This window comes from Dicentrarchus labrax, unplaced genomic scaffold (genome assembly GCF_905237075.1).
Source record: "Dicentrarchus labrax unplaced genomic scaffold, dlabrax2021, whole genome shotgun sequence".
NCBI classification, from domain to species: domain Eukaryota; kingdom Metazoa; phylum Chordata; class Actinopteri; family Moronidae; genus Dicentrarchus; species Dicentrarchus labrax.
This window is the reverse complement of record NW_026136714.1, coordinates 19,955,938-19,975,106: the sequence shown is the minus strand read 5'-3', so window position 1 is coordinate 19,975,106 and position 19,169 is coordinate 19,955,938. Positions and strand designations below refer to the sequence as shown.

At 39.5% G+C, this 19,169-nt stretch overlaps 2 protein-coding genes across 12 annotated transcripts in view; both read left to right on the top strand.

Moving 5' to 3' along the window:
- Nucleotides 1–5,761, top strand: part of LOC127375974 (protein unc-13 homolog B-like) — a 103,915-nt gene extending 98,154 nt beyond the window's left edge. For 2 of the 4 annotated variants that reach the window (XM_051422421.1, XM_051422420.1), the window contains 2 exons: nt 5,347–5,396; nt 5,518–5,761. In XM_051422421.1, the coding sequence (XP_051278381.1) occupies nt 5,347–5,396; nt 5,518–5,632 (165 nt within the window). In that variant the 3' untranslated portion in view covers nt 5,633–5,761. Of the gene's footprint in view, nt 1–887; nt 3,811–4,658; nt 4,682–5,346; nt 5,397–5,517 lie in introns of all 4 variants that reach the window. The other 2 variants (XM_051422418.1, XM_051422419.1) reach the window with 2 other exon arrangements.
- A 382-nt stretch (nt 5,762–6,143) lies between these two features.
- LOC127375976 (protein unc-13 homolog B-like) overlaps nt 6,144–19,169 on the top strand; it is a 59,622-nt gene continuing 46,596 nt past the window's right edge. For all 8 annotated transcript variants that reach the window (XM_051422429.1, XM_051422427.1, XM_051422425.1 and 5 more), the window contains exons 1-9: nt 6,144–6,241; nt 8,696–8,770; nt 10,660–10,879; nt 11,069–11,296; nt 14,751–14,892; nt 15,854–16,023; nt 16,292–16,407; nt 17,011–17,174; nt 18,852–19,002. In XM_051422429.1, coding sequence (XP_051278389.1) covers nt 6,239–6,241; nt 8,696–8,770; nt 10,660–10,879; nt 11,069–11,296; nt 14,751–14,892; nt 15,854–16,023; nt 16,292–16,407; nt 17,011–17,174; nt 18,852–19,002 — 1,269 coding nt within the window. In that variant the 5' untranslated portion in view covers nt 6,144–6,238. The remainder of the gene's footprint in view (nt 6,242–8,695; nt 8,771–10,659; nt 10,880–11,068; nt 11,297–14,750; nt 14,893–15,853; nt 16,024–16,291; nt 16,408–17,010; nt 17,175–18,851; nt 19,003–19,169) is intronic.

Sequence of the window (19,169 nt, the reverse complement as noted above, 5' to 3'; positions counted from 1 at the left end):
ACAATCTACTTCAAATTGAATGATGTCTGGTTGTAGTGATTGAATGATTAGGAAAGGGCAGTTACCACATTATCTAATGCAACAACAACCGCCATCTGTATCCAAGAATCTCTACAATTTGAAATTAACAGCAAAAAAATAATTTCATTATTACATTTGATGAATGTCCTGAGAGCTGCATTGCCTTCCGGTGAAATGGAATATGCGTCACTATGACATGCTTTCCATTCCCTGTTGAACTTCAATCTGGATATTATTTTCCTTAAGCATGTTGCAACAAATAACCAGCAATAATTCAGTTTATTAATTTGCACTTATACACATTCAGTAAATAGATCAATCTAGCAATTTAACTACCCTTTCGATGTTCAGCAGGGGAACTCTATTCGACTGATATGGTCTGTTAAGGTCGATAAAATCCTAAAACAGTTTGTAGTTAGAGTAGTAACATTAAAAATATATAGAATTTATATTCACTAACACAAATTGCAAGCTCTGCACGATTAGTATGCGTAACAACATCTGTATTATTAATATTATCATACATAAAGTATGTAAATTCTGCTTTCTGGGCAAGGAGAGGAAATGTGTTTGGGTCATCAGTGACTCACTTTTGTGTTCTACATTTTGTGTGAATGGGTGTACAAGCTACTATGTTCTGGTGGGTCCCTAGTTACACAATATTGTATTTGATTCTTCACTTTTAAAGTTGACATATTTGATCTGAGCAGGATAGTACAGTTTATTTGATGGCAAAGAGATTTAGCTTCATTAAAGAAGGAATATTACTCCTCAAATGTCTTCTTCTTACCTCCAGTTTTCTGTTGACTTTGATGTTAAAGGGTCTTATTGTTCACAAGTATTTTATTTTTGTCTTCCCATTTTAGTCATGGACCACTGACATTAAGTAGTTGGGCTGAATAAGATTCCAACAGGCTTGAGTTATGAACAATAACGCCGGCGGCATTTTGATAGTGACTCCCACCAACAATGTGGGGAACTAGATGAGGACAGACTACTGTCTTGAGAATATGTTCTCCAGGAATCGCTTCAATGGACAACATGGAGCAGGTGTTGCCCCTAAAGGAGGCACAAAGGCTAAAGTCCATTCTCCCAAAAAGAGGGCTCCAAACCCCAGGGTAGCACTAGTTATTCGGGGTAAAATACATCGTCTCTTGCAAGGGTCTGCAGACCACCATGTCCCAGATTCACACCTATATTATGCAGGTATTGAGGAGGAGGAAGAAGGAGTACAGGAGAGCAGAAAGGAGCACAGAAGTGTATATCCAAAGGTTAGCCACAGGGCTGAAGCCTACTCTCCAAAAGTGTCAAGCGGTAAAGGACATGGAGTACCACAGGGGCCACCATGTGTAGGAGAGGTAGAGCTGAACAGAGAGGGATGTATAAGAATACCCTGCACTTTGCAGCATAAGAGCTGCAGATCCCCAGCAAATCTGAAACGAATCTCTTTTGAGGGTGAAATTCGGACAATTCCTGAGGAGATACGACCACCCCTGCACTACAGTCCAATAGGCCCAGACATGAATGGTACTAAATTTGCCGGAGCAGCTGGAAGTGATTATACTTCACCCCGTATTCGGCCAAAGAGACCCTATTCTACTGGTGACTGTGTGGACTACAATTTCAACAGAGCTCTCCCAGGTACGCTGCTGGAAGAAGATGAAGATAAAGAGGAGGAGTCAAGTGCAGTCATTGAGCACATTCTGAAAGAGCTAAGGGGGATCAACAAGATCCAGGAAGAAATCTCCGACCTCAGGGATTACCTGACCTCAGTTCGAGGATCAGTTGAGGAAGTATCATCCTGTGTAGATGCTGTATTGTTAGAGATTGAGGGCATTCGTTCTAGCAACAAGGCTGGTTCAGGGGTACACGCAGGTACCTGGTCAGGGGTAGGGTGCAAAGATGGACAATCCCCCCGCAGAAGGCCTGCTAGTGCTTATGGCAGTTTAGGGAGTGCGATGCCAAAGTCTCATTCAAATCTTTTCCCCCAAGTTTGCAATGAGCGCCATAGCACCCATGGAGAATTACTGTTACCAAGAGCAGAAGAGTCTACTGTGTCCCCAATTGCTGAATCGATGGATCAACAGGAACTGGAGGAACAAGAGGATACCTCGGACCATAGCTCCGATATCCCAGTAGGTGCCATAGCAAGAAAGCTCAGCTTTGGCTACCTTGAAAGGCAGGATGGCCAAGACTGTCCCAGCACGAGCTCCTTGTCCTCTGGTCATAGTTCCAAGTCTGAGTCAGATCTAGAGAGACCATCTTGTAGTCATGGAAGGAAGCAGCAAAGAGCTGATGAGGGGGAGGAACATTGGACTAACATTGGACCACCACACGGTCCCACTGGGGAATCTGTGTGGCATAGGGAAACTGCTTACCTTAGGGGCAGAAGTCTGGAGGAGCATGGTGAGAGTCCTCTTTTCTGTGAAGGAGCTGGTAGCTGGGATCAGTACAGAGGTGTAGGACAATATGGTACATCAGGGCAGTGCTCCACAGGAAGCTCAGAACATCTCTCTGTTCGCTCTGGGAAACATTACAACTCACCTGCCAGTACTTCTAGCAGGGAGGAGAGGCATTCTCGGAGGAGAAGGCATCAAACCCAATCTGGAATTCATGTTCCAACAGATACCAAACTTGAAAACCCCACTGTAGGATATGAGTGTGCTGCAGATTTTTCTTACCCTCAAAGTTCTGGTTACCATTCAGTTGATGGCCCTGATGGAGAAGCAGAACAATTCAACTATGGGCAATCAAATGATCTGAGCTACACAGACTGTCAAGTTGATACCTATCAGGAAAATTATTTGGCCTACGAAGAGTCTTCAGCCGTGACATGGACTGATGCATCCTTATGTACTACTGTAGCTGATGTGGATAGGCCATTCACCCAAACGACTGAAGCCAGTAACCAAAGCTTAGAAAACAAACTCCCTCACCCTGGCAGTGCAGACATCCAAGCTGGTGGTTTCAATGTAAAGCGCATAGGCCGAGCTGTACTTGATTTTAGCTCTGCCTTGCGGGGAGCATTGCGCAAACTTGAGGTACCTGCAGCCCAGAATCCTGGAGAGGAAACAGACTTTGAAATATCAATGACTTCTGACCTATCTACAGCTGAATTGCCTTCAAAACCTTTATGCTATGAGGCACAATTTGAACAACCATCTGACAAAACCCTGATAGGTGGTGTGGTTGATTGTAGTTATGCTATTGGGGAATTGAGTAAAAACGATACCCAAGACAAACTGGATATTTTCTCTGTGGAGCCTATGCCTGAAGAAGCCAACAATAGCCTTACATTGGAGTCTACAGACACCTGCCAACATCCTACTCGTTCGGATAAGATCCCCCAATTCCCAGAAGAACTTTCAGTCTGCCCTGACCCAATTTCCAGTAGCACTGCAGCCCTGCATCCACATGATAGCCTTACAGAACAACCTGCAGAGGGGCCTGTAGAAGGTCCTGCAGATATGACCGTTAAAGCTCAGCTTTCACAATGCACCACTACAGAATCCCTCTCAGTGTCCCTCTTGGCTGATGAACCTACAGCACTGGAGGAGCAGAGAGAAAATGAGGTACCACAGCCACATCAACCCGTCACAGACATTGTGGCCCAAGTGGGCAAAGCAGAAGGAGATGCAGCAGAGCTACCCATGGATATAAGCCAGATGGATGAACGCAGGCTAAAGTGCCTGAGGAGCTTCCAGCAGATTCTGCGGGAGAAGAGGGAGACCAGGCGCAACCTCACCAGTATGACCATGTCCACCTTCTCTCAGGATGACTTTGAGCCAGGTAGTCATCCCTGGATTTTAAGTTGGAATCAAATTTTGTTTCAATATGTTGCACTTTGTCTTGGTCAGTAAATTTCTGTAAATGAGTCATTTGTTAAGTTTCAGATCTCTCTCTCAGAATTTTTTTTTATTTTATTCCCACCCTTTGTGCTTTAAACAATCCTTGGGGTAAAAAAGCATTGGTATTTTTTGTATTTTAGTAAATAATTTATTTTCATAATTTAATGTTTAAACGGATAGATGTTATTTAACTTTTAGTGATCAGAAAAGTATTGGCTTGTTTGCTCAAAAACGTTTCTCTTCCACCCCACCTTTTTGTCATCAGAACTTCTTACTGAAACCTTTTCGTCTGTTGCATTTGCAGTGCAATGTATATATTGATAAAAGGTAGTTATATACCCCCATTCCAACAGGTCCCTTGAGTATTTACTGTAGCCTACCGAATGGTCTCTGCTGATACTATAATATTCTGCCCCCTTGAGATCGATGTATCACCTGCCATTCATGAATCCCTTACTCCTCTCCGAGGCTCCAACGATAGCCATTTGCTGAATTAGAAAACATTAATTATCTCCTTAGAAAGCAAGCCTGACATTAAAGAGGAAGGAGAAGGGAAATATTAAGAGACATTTTCATGATAAATTATACATGTTAATGAAACATTTATAACCTCAGAACCCTGTCTATCTGAAAAGTGAGTGGCGGCATTGCTTTTGACATTACACAAGCATTTAGAACAACATGAATAATCCAGGGTTTGTCTTGTTGTTTCGCATGATAAGTCAAAATTGTCCATGACTGTTTTTCTTTTCTGTCTGTTTCTTTTTTTCTTCTTATGCTGTTTTACAGATGGAAGTCAAGATGGAGATCAGGTTACCTCTTTTGTGGTTTCTCTTCTGTTAACATTATTAACATGACATCCTCAAAAAGTTTTTCTTTCTGTACTTTTTTCTGTATATTCTTTGGACATTTTCTCATGTCAGTGTTCTTATTTAATTTTCCTTTGTATTGTGTATATCACTTTCTGTCAGTTTCTGAAAAATAGCTTAGGTTTTACTAGATGTCAGTCTCAATACATTTGTGCTCTACTAAGAACATTTGTTGTTTCAGTCATAAGTGTAACAATGTCATATACAATATTGACGAAAAATAATGTTGATGTCAAGTCTGTTAGGGTACCATGTTTGTATGTCACTGCTGTATTTTCTTTAATTAGCTATAAAAAAAAAACCATGCTGTTAGGAAGCAAAAGTCAATATTCAGCGTACGTTTACTGGAAGCATGTGTGGTTTGGCAGGTGTTTACAAGGTGAAACCAGATTTATGATGAAGTATGATTGATTGAAGGGCCCTCTTTGGCATGCAATACTGAAACTCAACCAACCCAGTTCAGTCCCAGTGCTTCTCTCTCTCTGTTTTTTCTTTTCACTTCACGTTTCTCTCGTGTTTGTGCCTGTGCATGCTCCAATGTCATGAAACCAATAAAAGCTTTCAGCCTTCAAATGGCTTAATTTGTGACCTTTGACGTTCTATTTCAGAGCCGAGATCAAGATGGTGACCCCAGCAAGCACCCATGGGCCAAGCCAGGGTCAGTAAACACTTTTTGGTGTATTTGTGAATGAGAATATGATTGCCTCAAAGCAGTGTTTGCACCTGGATTTCCTTTATTTAAATATTGATCATCACATTTTCTGTTTGTGTCTGTACAGGGGAAACACACCGTTTGGCATTGACAGCATGCCAGACCTCCGCAAGAGGAGGCCCATACCCCTTGTTAGTGAACTGGTGAGTACATATCACTCAATATGCCTCCTGACATGTTAATTTGGACCTTTATGGAACCTTGACTTTTTCACAACTTAAACTAAACATTGTTAAACTATATGAATACGAAGAACAATTTGAAACAAATTCAGACATAAGAGCTCCTTTACTCATCAATTAAAAATGTATTTAATACTGCTGGTGGCATTTGATACTCTGATCAACATGGTGTTGGTTTCCTATGCTGCTGGATTGCGTACACTGTTAGTTTTTTTTTCTCACTGCAGCTACTGTTGGTTATTGATTTCTGCTGTAATGGCCTGTTACCTTTTGCTTCAGCATTGGAAGTAGCAGAAAAAAGTCATGTTAACAAGCTGGCGTGATACCAGTTTTACATGTTACAATCAGCTAATTTGACCCTTCAGGAATGATCACTTGCACTTTCCTCATGTGGCTACAGGTAAATGACAGATGAAGGAGAACTTCTGTAGTGCACCCACTGTGTAATATAAAAAATTTTTTGCAAGCACCGAATTGCTGAATTCAAGGTAAAAGCTGCTGATCTTCTCAGAGGGGAATCAGTTTGTTTGTCTCTAACCTTTGTTTTTTTTCCCCCTTCTTTTTCCTCGCACCTGTTGTCTCCTTCCCTTTGTTGGCCCTCAGGCTATGGTGAGTAAAAGAGAAGTGAGATTTTAGCTGCTCTGTCTTATTGTTTATTTGATGGGTTTTATTTCAAACTCTCTAATGGTCCTGATGGTAGTAAAACATTTCAATCTTCTCTGTGTGAAGTTTTCTTAAGTGTGTTTACAGAAAATTGGTAAGAGCATGCACACACATACTGTCATACAAATATCATCAAATTCATTGTTCACCTGTATTTCAAAATGTTCTGACAAACACAAGAAAAATCAATTCCTTCTTGGGAATGCTTTTAGCTTCCCTCAGCCAATTGATTCTTAGAGAGCGAGAGGCGTTTTCTCTGATTGGGTTTTCAGCTACAAGTCTTAATTAACAGGTTTGTTTTGCTGTGATTCATCAAGTCAACAAATAAATAACACACCTGCCTCTCTAAACAAACAAATACTGATAAATGTTGTGTTAAATTGTGTCTTTCTCCCTTTAGTCTCACATTTACTTTGAAGTACTTCAGGGAGGCTCAGACGTATCTGAGTAGTTAGAACTGTGAATATTCAGTCACTGAGATATAAGAAACTTGACTCATCTGATTAAAGAAACTTGTCTCGTTTGATTTGAAGGGGATCCTCTGGAGTGAAGGTTACACTCTCAACAGCAGAAAAAGCAAAAAAGAACCCATGAGGTTTAAAGAGATACAAAAGCTCTGTCTAGTCAAGTCTAACTTCAGCTTACGCAAATCATAAAGAAGGAAATTGTACAGATGAGATTGAAACAATTTGGAGATAGCAGCCCAAAGAATTAAAAGCAAAAAAGTTCCTGCAAATGTGCGTTTTCACTCTTTTTTGTCGCCTCAAATGATTAATGCTAGCCTAATTCAAAACTCACCGGAGCACTGTGCCCAATCCATGATATATATCCACACAGAACACAGCTTTGTTCACCAACATTAATGCTGGATGCATTGATTGAAAAGCAGCACATTTTCAGACCCCTTGCCGGGCGCATTCCTGCTACTGTACCTTAACTTCTCTTTTCAGGTGATAGCATGTCTTCTTATGTGGTCTTGTAGCTGTCGGAAAGTTCTCTGTTGAGTTATTAAGATATCTGGAGATCTAATAATCTCAGCATTATAAAAAATAATATTAAAAAAGACTACTCTTGGTGAGCCATAGCTGGAGAGATTAAGCACTTCACTAAGCAGTAAGGTCTGTAATACATTTCAGAATCTTTGTGGACCTGTTAACACAATATTCAGGACATAGTCACCTGGCATATTTGCTATCTCTACATAATGAATCACTATGGAAACAAGTCTTATCCTTGAAATTTTCAAAGTTGTTTGTGAGTTAATGTCTTCAAGTAAAATAAAGGAAAAAAAACTAAATACTAAACTAAAACTCCAACTAAGAAAAAAGCCTCATTGCACTTCATTCAAATAAGAGATATAGAGTGCTGTAGCAAATGGCAGTAATCACTTTAACTTAATGATAACTGACAGCATGTGTGAGTGAGAGTGAGCTGCCTTGGTTTAAAAAAAACTGTGCATCTATTTCAAGGACATTTCTCAGGTGTATCACAGCTTTAAAGTGCTGCTGTAGGATGAAAACTGCATTTGAACTCCAGCATATCGTTTATGCTGCAGATGAAGGAAGACCAAAATCCTGTCCAAATCCTGTCCAAACCATCCTGCTGCAGCACATCCACCTTAACACACATATTACACTGAAACACTATAGAGCACTAGGCTATTTCTTGGCTCTGAGCAGTTGCCATGCAACCAGTGATAACTCCAGGAAGTTACTGGTCCCAGTCCAGAAACAGTCCTGATAGCTCACCTGGTAGAACTTGCCCCATGTACCAAGGCTGAGTCTTTGCTGCAGCGACCATGGCTTTGTCTTTTACCTGTGGGCCTTTGCTGCGTTTCATCCCCTCTCCCTGTCCCCCCTTTCCTTGATGTCATAGGCTTTCATTATCAATCAAAGGCGAATATATAAATGAGAAGATAAATACCACTGTCATATTTAACAGATAGATATGACAGTGGTTTTAATCTTCTCATCTAACTCTTTGCAAGAAAGCGTGTTTCCCAAAATGTCAAACTGTTCCTTTACTCAATAACATCTCTCAGTTTATCTTTAGTTATTATCAGTTCAATAGTCAGTACTAACTACAAACGCTATAAGTAACATCCTTAACTACAATACATTCAGTGAAGATGCTTACAAATGTAATAAATTAAACATGTGTGAGAGTTTGTCCTCAAGGAGGGAGAATAGGATAGATGTGTAACATGTTTTCAAAAGTCTTTGTTCAACAAGAGTTTCCATGACTATCAATGTTGAAAGAGCCCAACATCACACAGAGAATTGATTTCCCTTTTTTTTTAACTATAGATTCTGTTTGGCTTTTTCTTTCTTCTTTACCTTGTTTGTTTTTTCTCTGTGGCTGTTGTGATTGATGATTTCTCTCTCTCTCTTTTGTTTCCAGTCTATGATACAGTCCAGGAAAGCTGGACTCGCCCACACACTGGCCACACGGACCTCCCTGAAAGACGAAGAGCTTGTGAGTGGCCATATGCCACACACACACACACACACACACACACACACACACACACACACACACACACACACACACACACACACACACACAAATATATATGTATATATATATATATATTTATATTTACATATAGTATATACTGAAATGAAGATATGATTTTATGCAAGCTCAATGTCAGCTAACAGGGATCCACACAAACCTTAACTTGTATTACAGACAAACACACACACAGTTTTTCATCCTTTTCTCGCCAACCGTACTTTTTGAAGATCCAATATACTGATATACCGTAGGCTCTGAATTTTGCTGAGTCAACTCCAGGCAGCATCAAGTTTTAATAGAGCCAATGGCAGCAAGGCTTCACTGACTAGATGAGGTTTCATTATTGTTTATTATGGTATTGTTTTCACTGTGCTTTTCCTACTCTACTGTGTCAAGTCATACATTATATTAGGTGAAACATGAATTATTCAAATGGTTAAAGAAGGTCAGTGAGTGTATCAGAAAATAATACAGTAGAGAACAAAGCAACTGGCAATTTTGAAGCATTAGAATTTATTTTAAAAAAGTGAATAATAAAACATTAAAAAAATAATCTATTTTTAGCCTTTGACAAAATCTAGTTTTAATAACTTTTAATGTTTCTGTTGATATTGTGCTTGGACTACTTGGTGCATGTTCACATTGCTTAAGCTGGTCCTGATATTTATTACAAGACCTCTGTTTTTGATTGTATTAAAATGTACATAGGTGCATGTTTCTGGTCATTCCGATTATGCTATTCACTGACTTCACTGACACTGACATATATCCAGAACATGCATATGTGCCTTGTATCTTACTGACCATACCAGATTTACAGGTGAGTGTTGAATATATGTGCAATGTTAGCTGTTGCATTATTATCAAATATACGATTATTATAGTGACAGATGGAAATAGCATATGTTCAGAAATATGCAACATTTTGTGCTGGTTCGAAAACACAGACACTGAGCAGATTGTCTCAAGCTTACAACCTGTGAAAACATTAAAAACTTCTGTAAACATGATGCTGAAATCTTTTAGCCATCAACTCATCCATACTTTTAGTCATAATAACACTGGAAAAAACAATGGTAGAAGCTATATGAATTGAACAAACGATTGAACACAGGTTAGATCAACAGAAGCAAACGAAGTTAGAACAAGATTGAGTGAAATCAGAGGCAGAGATGACAGCATGAAAAGCATGTAAACATAAGGCATGAGAAACCCATAAAAGAAGTAATTATTTTTTATTATAAAAAACAGTATTCCCTACCATTAATACCACAATATCACCATTTCTACTATAATAATAATAAGCATATTATAATCACTCACATACCCCCCTTTTTCTTCTGTGTTTACCAAATCAAGCTGGGCTTCTAGTCAAGGTGTCCTCTCATCCTGTGGAGATGTGTTCACCTCCTCCCACACTCCTCCTACAATGGACAACAGCAGAATTTAGTTAATCAATAAAGAAGCCAAGAATGATAAAAACACAAATTAGCACTGTCATACACAACCACATTTCTATATAATTTTAGTGGTAGCCACCTTCAAATTATCCTTTTATGAATTTTTTTAACACCATTCAACATCATTCATTAATATCACAGACAATTCTTTCTTAAATGTGACATAAAATTAGCATGTACAGGAGGAAAATGATTGTAGCTCATATAGTTAATAAATCTTTCCCTTTCCATTGTTGTTTTCTTATTCTTGTTTTTGCATTTTTCTCCATTGATCTCCTTGCATAAATCTCTCATGGCCTTTTCTCTTAACCTGCTTCTTTTCTTACATCCTCTACCTCTGTCTCACTCCTCCTCCATCCATCTTCTTTTCTCTCTTTGCTCCAATAGAAAAACCATGTGTATAAGAAAACCCTCCAGGCTCTGATCTACCCCATCTCTTGCACCACGCCGCACAATTTTGAGGTGTGGACAGCCACTACGCCCACCTACTGCTACGAGTGCGAGGGTCTGTTGTGGGGCATTGCGCGGCAGGGTATGCGCTGTGCTGAGTGTGGGGTCAAAGTGCATGAGAAATGCCAAGAGCTGCTGAACGCTGACTGTCTGCAAAGTGAGTAAAGTTATTAATCTACCTAAAAATTTATTGAAAGCCATAAGAACATTTTACATCTTACATTGTTCCAGTGGTTACTATATATATATTTCGCATAATTTGAACATGTCATTTCTAGTTTTAGTTTTTTCACTTTTACTCTCTTGAACTCATCATCCACCTTTCTCTTCTGTTTCCTCTCATCAGGAGCAGCTGAGAAGAGCTCCAAGACTGGGGCGGAGGACAGGACGCAGCACATCATCATGGCTATGAAGGACAGGATGAAGATCCGTGAGAGGAACAAACCAGAGATCTTTGAGGAGATCCGGAAGCTGTTTGACATCAGCAAGATGGTCCACGCCCAGCATATGAAGAGCATCAAACAGAGCGTCCTGGACGGCACCTCTAAGTGGTCAGCCAAGATCACCATCAACAGTAAGTTCAGTGAACATTTCTACTTGCTAAAAAAAACTACCAAACAGTTCCTAAATAGTTACCTAGATACTCATTGGGAAAATGTACCTTTTAGATATTGTTGTATTCAATTCATTTTGAACTGGAGTAAATATGTTTTAGATGACAGAAAGCTTGAATGTACGGCAGTAATCTTTACACTGTCCTTTCCTGAGTTGTCATTACAAAGTCTCTTCTGTCTCTCTCTTTTTATCAACTATTATCACACTGAGTAATATTTCCTTCTTTGCTCTTCTGGCTTTTAAAAGACACAAAACATTACAAAAACATGCTTCAGAAAAGTAAAACCCTGACATTTTCTTAAATATTTAAATACTGTACATGCTCTATCTTGGTAACCCAAATATTGACATTTTCATTTAAATAAATGTCTAATAATAAAAAATAGATGCAATCCAACTTTATAGTAATGCATCATCATCAAGGAAAATTATTCAGAAGTGTGATGATTCCTTTCTCTCTCTCTTCTCCAGTTTCTCTATTATTACTAATGCACCTACTGGGACTTAACAGTGTTGGCTTTTAGCAACAATCTGCAGAATATACTCAAGGTCACATGGCCTTCCTCTCAACTTCCCATAGCCTGTTGACACATGCAATCTTTAGTATAAAGCAATATGTTCAATAAGTGAAACTAATCATGTTCTTGGTCATTTCTTAAAATTTTTTTCAGGTTAATGCTTAAGATGTTTTTATAAAATATATATATATATATTTCATATTTAATCGGAAGTCAGAAGTTGAGACATGAACTTAGCTGACCTCCCACCCATTTTCAGGCACGTTTTAAAACTGTATGACATTGGTAGAAAGTTAAAAAAGCTGTTTTGCTGCACATTCAAATCCCAGGATTGGGTAGGAAAAGATGGATGGCAAAACTAATCAACAGTTTAAGCCTCTGGGCCCTCAAGAAACCTGAATAACACGACGGAGACGGCTGTGAAAACCTGCAGTTGTGTGAATGTGAAGCATAGTGTCGCTGAACCAGAGTCAGGTTTCTCAAGATAAATATGTCAAAAAAAAATCTCACATTTATGAAAGTTTCTTTTTTTATCTGTCAGTCTTGTTCTGAAGTGTTTAGAGAAACTTTAACGGGTTATCTGCAAGCTTCATTAATTTAAACAAACATGCCTCCCCACCTCTCCTGTCCTCCCTTTGCCAAACATCATCAGGACTGCCGCTGTTACCAAAGCAACCAGACACATCACACCATATAGTGGCAGCAGTGTTGCCATGGCAGCCATCACACCTTGTCTCCCTGATCACCAGTGATGATCTCCATTAAACAGGAGATACAGGGACAGGAGTTCAGCTGGAGCTTTTTTAAAATTCATTCACAGTCAGGTGCTAATCATTGTCACTTACTTTTCTGCTGATCAAGGTCAGTCCACATACTCACAGATATTATCAGGGACTTTTTTATGTTATAAAAAGATTTTTAAAAATGTGTTAGGCTAGATTTTAGCTAAAGGCTTCAAACATTTTTATAAACTGAATATTTGCGAAGTGGTTTCTCCTCCAGTGTGGCTGCTGCTTTCTGTACTATGATAAATGAGATAAAACCCATATTTGTCACAAAGCTTTACCCAATGCTGTCCTTTTAAACAAAGTGGAGAAAAAACGACAAACATTCTTTTAACACGTCTATAAATTACTCAAGTTGTTTGAAATTGCCACGTTTAAAGTTTTTCATCAGATTATTTTTTCATTTTGCATAAAGCAATCTTGTCCCCAATCATTCAGACACACTTTGAACTCAAACTCAGTTTTGTACGTAAGAAAAGTAATTGAACTTGATAGTGAGGATATGTGGCTGACAAGAGACGCTCTACAGAGAGCTCTTTGAAAAATCCATTGATTTCATTAGGGAATATCTCAGCCAATTAATATTCAAAATTCCCTTCAGCATAGATAAAATATGTCACCAGCACTGAATCAACCACTATAAGATATTACAAGGACTGATTTGGACAGGTGTGATGTTGACTTTCAGTGCACAGGAAGTCAAATGCTGAAATAGTTTTGTATTTGTACAAAAACAATATAGTTTTTGTGTTTCAGAATGTGGCTTTCACCTGTAGGTATAAACAAAAATTTTCTCTGTAGCACATTTTAAGCTTGCACTGATCCGGTGTTAGATTGTTGCTGGACCGGATCGGATATTGGCCATAACTAACCAATCCATATGAAATACAGTTTCTTCATTAATGTCATCATAAAATATAGTGTTTCACTTTCACTGTGGGCTACTGACTCAAATCAGTCCCTGTCCTCCTGTTACTGTACATGATCCCAATTAGTTCCCTAAAGTGTAATACACAGATTTTAGATTTAGGAAAAAGAAAACACTGGTACTGAATCAGGAAATGGTATTAGCTGAGGAGTTTTGATCAGTGCTCTATTTTTAGATAAATAGTTCAACAATTTGGGAAACGTACTTATTCGCTTTCTGGCGGAGATTAGTTAGGAAGTTAGTTAGGCTTACCACTATTTCTTGGCTTCAGCAGTTGCCAGGCAACCAGTCCCACACATAATCCCTGGTGAAACGATCAGTTGTCATTTCAACACTTAAATCTGTATGGATTAAACAAATGAGATACATGTTAATTAGTAAATTCAGATGTGCTAGGAGGCATATTTCATTATTGTTGGACAGAGCCAGGCTATCTCTTTCCCCCTGTTTCCAGTCTTTGTGCTCAGCTAAGCTAAGCAGCTGCTGGCTGTAGCTTCATATTGTATGGACAGATATTTGACTAATTTTAATTTATGCTAAAATGTGAATAAGCACTCGTCAGCCTTCCTTGAGTTAAACAACCTCCTTGTTACATGTTGACCTTCCGTCTCAAACAAATGTCTCCAGACTCAATTCATGAGCCTTTAATCTCCATCTATCAAAACAGTTTTCTGTAACTTGGATACAAATGGAGCCAGACAGAAGGTCTGCTTTGTTATCTTGACAGACTGGTACAGAAACAGTATATAAAGGGCATCACTACTGGTACATACCTGAACTCTCTGGCTGTTTTTTTTACCTTGAAAGCCAGGCCAGGTCACTGCTTCGAGTCTTTTTAAAAGACCTCTTTGGCTACTAGCAGCAGAACATCGGTGACAACAGTTGTAAAAGTAATTTGGTGAGAAACGTTGTTACCCAACATCTGCCTGTGAGTCACGAGTATTGTGTTACAAGGCTTTGTATAACTGTGTGGGTGATATCTTGTGTTTTTATGTGCGTGTGTGAATGAAACAGAAAGATGATGGTAACGAGTAGGTGTTTGTTGTTCTTATGCAATTTTCAGAGTCATTCCCTCTGTTTTTTCTTGTGTGTGTGTGTGTGTGTGTGTGTGTGTGTGTGTGTGTGTGTGTGTGTGTGTGTGTGTGTGTGTGTGTGTGTGTGTGTGTGTGTGCCTGTTATCAGTTGTCAGTGCGCAGGGTCTCCAGGCCAAGGACAGGACGGGCTCCAGTGACCCATATGTCACGATCCAAGTTGGGAAAACCAAGAAAAGAACAAAGACCATCTACGGCAATCTGAACCCAGTCTGGGAGGAAAAGTTCAGCTTGTAAGTTCAGCTTGTTATTTTCTTCCTGGTTGTAAAGCTCAGCTGCAGCCCTCAGAGATCTGGCAAAGTGCAGAAAGACAGTGTCACTGTCAAATTCACCTTGCATTTGTGTTCGAATGTTTCAGATGGTAAACCTAGACAGATCATTCCAGTTATTTGGAAGTGAGGCAGACATCTTTAGTATACCACATCATATACAATACATGGAGTCGTATGAGACACCTATGAGAGTATGCAGGGCCTTCAGGAAGAAGTACAAAGTGCTAATTATGCAGATTGGATGCTGCTCAGAGTGTTATATTATTATTACATGTAAACATAATATAATATTTGTTTTTTGTACTGTCAGATCCAACTAGCAGGTCCTCCATTGTTATTCAGTGCATATATTACTGCATTATTATAACAGATTAATTAACAAGAAAGCAACTATTGCTGTCAAAATGTCAAACATGTATTTTACAAAAGTGATATTTGAATGACATTATTAGTACTAGTGTAAGGAATAGGTACATCAGTGCATTTGTGAATGCCAATGCACCTGTTATATATATTATTGTTTTTATAGTATAGTATTTCTTGTGTGTTCTTATTATGGTAAATTCAGGGCCAATTCTACACTAGGTAGAAAAACGTGTGTGATGCATTCATATGAAAGGAGAGATTTTCAATATGTATTGGTAAAAATCAGATCCAAACCTGACAAAGTTTTTCTGAAAAGTTATTTTACCTTTTAGTTCGAATTTTCTTTATATTAAAATATAGATAATTAAATGCCATATAAACAACAGTTATATGCTAGACATCTAAGAAAAGCCATCTAAATAGTTTTTCCCTTGGTGCACAGTTTTTAAATATATTTGAACATATGTTTACTTACTTACTCCACCTTAGCCATCTGCTCTACCACTCACACATTTGTCAAAACAACCCCCCAACCACCTGTCTGCTGTCTCCACAGCGAGTGCCACAACTCATCAGATCGTATCAAGCTGCGTGTTTGGGATGAAGACGATGACATCAAGTCACGAGTGAAGCAGCGTCTGAAGAGGGAGTCTGACGACTTCTTGGGTCAGAGCATCATTGAGGTCCGAACTTTGAGCGGAGAGATGGACGTCTGGTACAACCTGGGTATGTAGTCACTCAGAGCTGTGGGAGTAGGGGAAACTGGGTCTATGGGTGTGTGTATATTTCTGTGTTTGTGAGATAGATATATAATTGGTATGTATGTGTGTGTTTGTGTTTGGGAGTGTGGGTTTTGCTCATTAGCACAGCATTTGGAGTGCTCAGTGATTTAGTTGTCATCTTAGATTCAAGTTCAACTTAAGTTCAACTCTGAGGGATGTATCACTTTAGAGTAATTGTGTGCGTGTGTGTGTGGGTGTGTCTCCATTTACAGAAAAGAGAACAGACAAGTCGGCAGTGTCTGGTGCCATTCGTCTTCAGATCAGTGTGGAGATCGAGGGAGAGGAGAAGGTGGCACCGTACCACGTACAGTACACGTGCCTTCATGAGGTAACACACACAGATACACACACACACACAAACTTACACCAGTAATGTTGAAACTGACAGGAATAAACTGAAGTAGCAAGTCTAGGAGTAACTGAAGGAATCTGTCACTAATACACACACATGCACACTGGTACATTAGGAGTCCATAGAGTTGGGCCCTTATCAGGAACAAAACATAGGTAGCAGCAGGTCAATAGCACACCATTTAAGAGAGAGAAAAGCAGGAGCAAATCCTCACAATTAGATAAATGATCCAATGAATGATCTGTATTATGACTTTGCAGCAATTTGTAATCAAAATTTTTGTTGTTTAATTCTCTGCAGACACAGTAGACCAATCTATTAATTGACAAATTGTTTAAGCATTAAATTTGATGTTTTTGATCAAAAGCCTTTCAGTTTTGTCAAATTGTCTCTGATGTTTGAGGTTGTTAACATGAACAGACAAATCCTTTAAATTGTAATTATGCAAGAAACCAAAGTTGCTAGATGTGGACAGTCACCTCTCTATTGTATGTTGGAGGTTTCTCTGAATAACTGCTGGCTGTCCCTTCTTTGAACACTGCTAATGTTTTCTTGTCCACTCAACCCTTTTCGTTGTAGAACACCTTCCACTTCTCAACCGATGTGGAGGGAGGCGGCGTAGTTAAGATCCCAGCAGCTCAGGGAGACGATGCATGGAAGGTCTACTTTGATGAAGTGCAGCAGGACATCGTGGACGAGTTCGCCATGCGCTATGGCATCGAGTCCATATACCAGGCCATGACGTAAGCTCAGTGTTACAATGTCTGTGTGTATCTGAATATATTTGCCAGGCACTTCCCATTCAATTCATCCAACAGGCAATGACGTCAGCTAATTGAGTGCATGCGTGGATAAATGAGATCAGGAAATACCTCAAATTAGTGTGTTTATAGGCCTGTGTGTGTGTGTGTGTGTGTGTGTGTGTGTGTGTGCGTGCGTGCGTGCGTGCGTGCGTGCGTGCGTGCGTGCGTGCGTGCGTGCGTGCGTGCGTGTGTGTGTGCGTGCGTGTGTATGCATTTCTGTTGATGCGATAAGCGATGGGCGGGGTTGTCATGAACTATAAACAGCATGCAAATTAGTTTATCTCATCTAATGAGAAAAGATGACCTGTCACCTCGGAGATTTCCAGGCTGTTTGATTAGATCACTGCAGGCAGGTGGAGCACACACATTTACATACACACACACACACCTACACATTTACACACACTGTTTTAATTACATTAATAATGTAGTAATTTGACCTTAAGGGTGTTTGTTTAGTGTGATAAAGAAGCACAATCACATAACATAATCATACTGGGAAGCATTGAGTAAATTGAAGTCGTAAGCAGTAATGGCCCAGACTTTGTCCCAGTGGAAATGGGGATATGAGCCAATCCTAACACAGCCAAATATAAATGGTGATTGAAATACACATATGTAGCCATTATAGAAGAATTTCACTTCTCACTTAAAGTTCACTAAAGATACATTTTGGCTCCTTCACTAGAACAAAAATTCATATATGTGTCTTTTTTATGGATCCTGTCTGCTATCTAGTATTTCACGCTGCTGAATTAGTTACTTGCACTCAAATAAAATAATCGTACCCTAAAATTTCTAAAACCAAATCAAATTGTGACTGACTTCTGGTTTCACATGGGACTCAAACTCCAGTCTCCCAGGTCAGGACTTGTGGGAAAACCTTATCGGACACATAGTTTTATGTCTTAAAACAGGTCTGGAGTGAATCTTTAAGTTGGGGTACTTGTAAAAGACAGATTTAAAAATGAAATGCTTGGTCCTTCAGTTCCCATGATGCAACTTGATAGTGTCTTTCATTAGACCCTCCATGCCTGATAAATGCCCATGTTTTCATTCAGTTCAATCCAAAAGGACCCCTTATTACATCACCAGGGTTATTACCTCAGACACAGAGCATATGCAAGTCCCCTTAATGATATTTATGTAAAGGATCTATAGTCTTCTTCCAGTGTCTTAATTTGTCTTGTAACTACAAAATGTAAATAAGCTGTTTCGTTTCAAAGATGTGTCTGGTATATTCTTAATATTAACTCATAACATTTGGAGAAACTGGCTACTGGTGATCTGCTCCTTGTACCTCATCCCCACTTAATTTTCTTTTGTTGGCTTCCCTCCCTCTCTGTCTTCTCTCTCTCATCTCCAATCATTTCCAACCCCTTTCTCCCTCCATCCATCTGATCCTGCATCCTCCTTCTTCTCTGTAATTTATCTCCTCCTCCCTCCTCCTGATCCCACACCTCTTTATGCCTTCTTTTCAACCCCCCCTCCCTTCTGTGTCCCCCTGTATCATCCTCCACTCCTCCCTCTCTATGTCCATCCTGCCTTTTTGTAACCTCTTACTACATTTAAACTTTCAATCTCCATCCAATCTCTGTCCTTTTCTTTCCTTCACAGCCATTTCTCTTGCCTGTCATCTAAGTACATGCTGTCAGGGGTGCCAGCAGTGATGAGCACCCTGCTGGCCAACATCAATGCCTTCTACGCCCACCCCACTGCCTCCACCAATGTCTCTGCTCCGGCCAGATTTGCAGCCTCCAACTTTGGGGTAAGTGACTACCAGACACAATAAACACTGATAAAAACAAATGTTCTCAACACAATCCAACTTTAATTACAGTGGATGGGAAGCAGGTAATTTTAGATAAGAGCTAAAAAGCGTTTTAGACAAGTAGTCCCCTCCAGATTATTAGGCTTGACTTGACCGCACCAGAT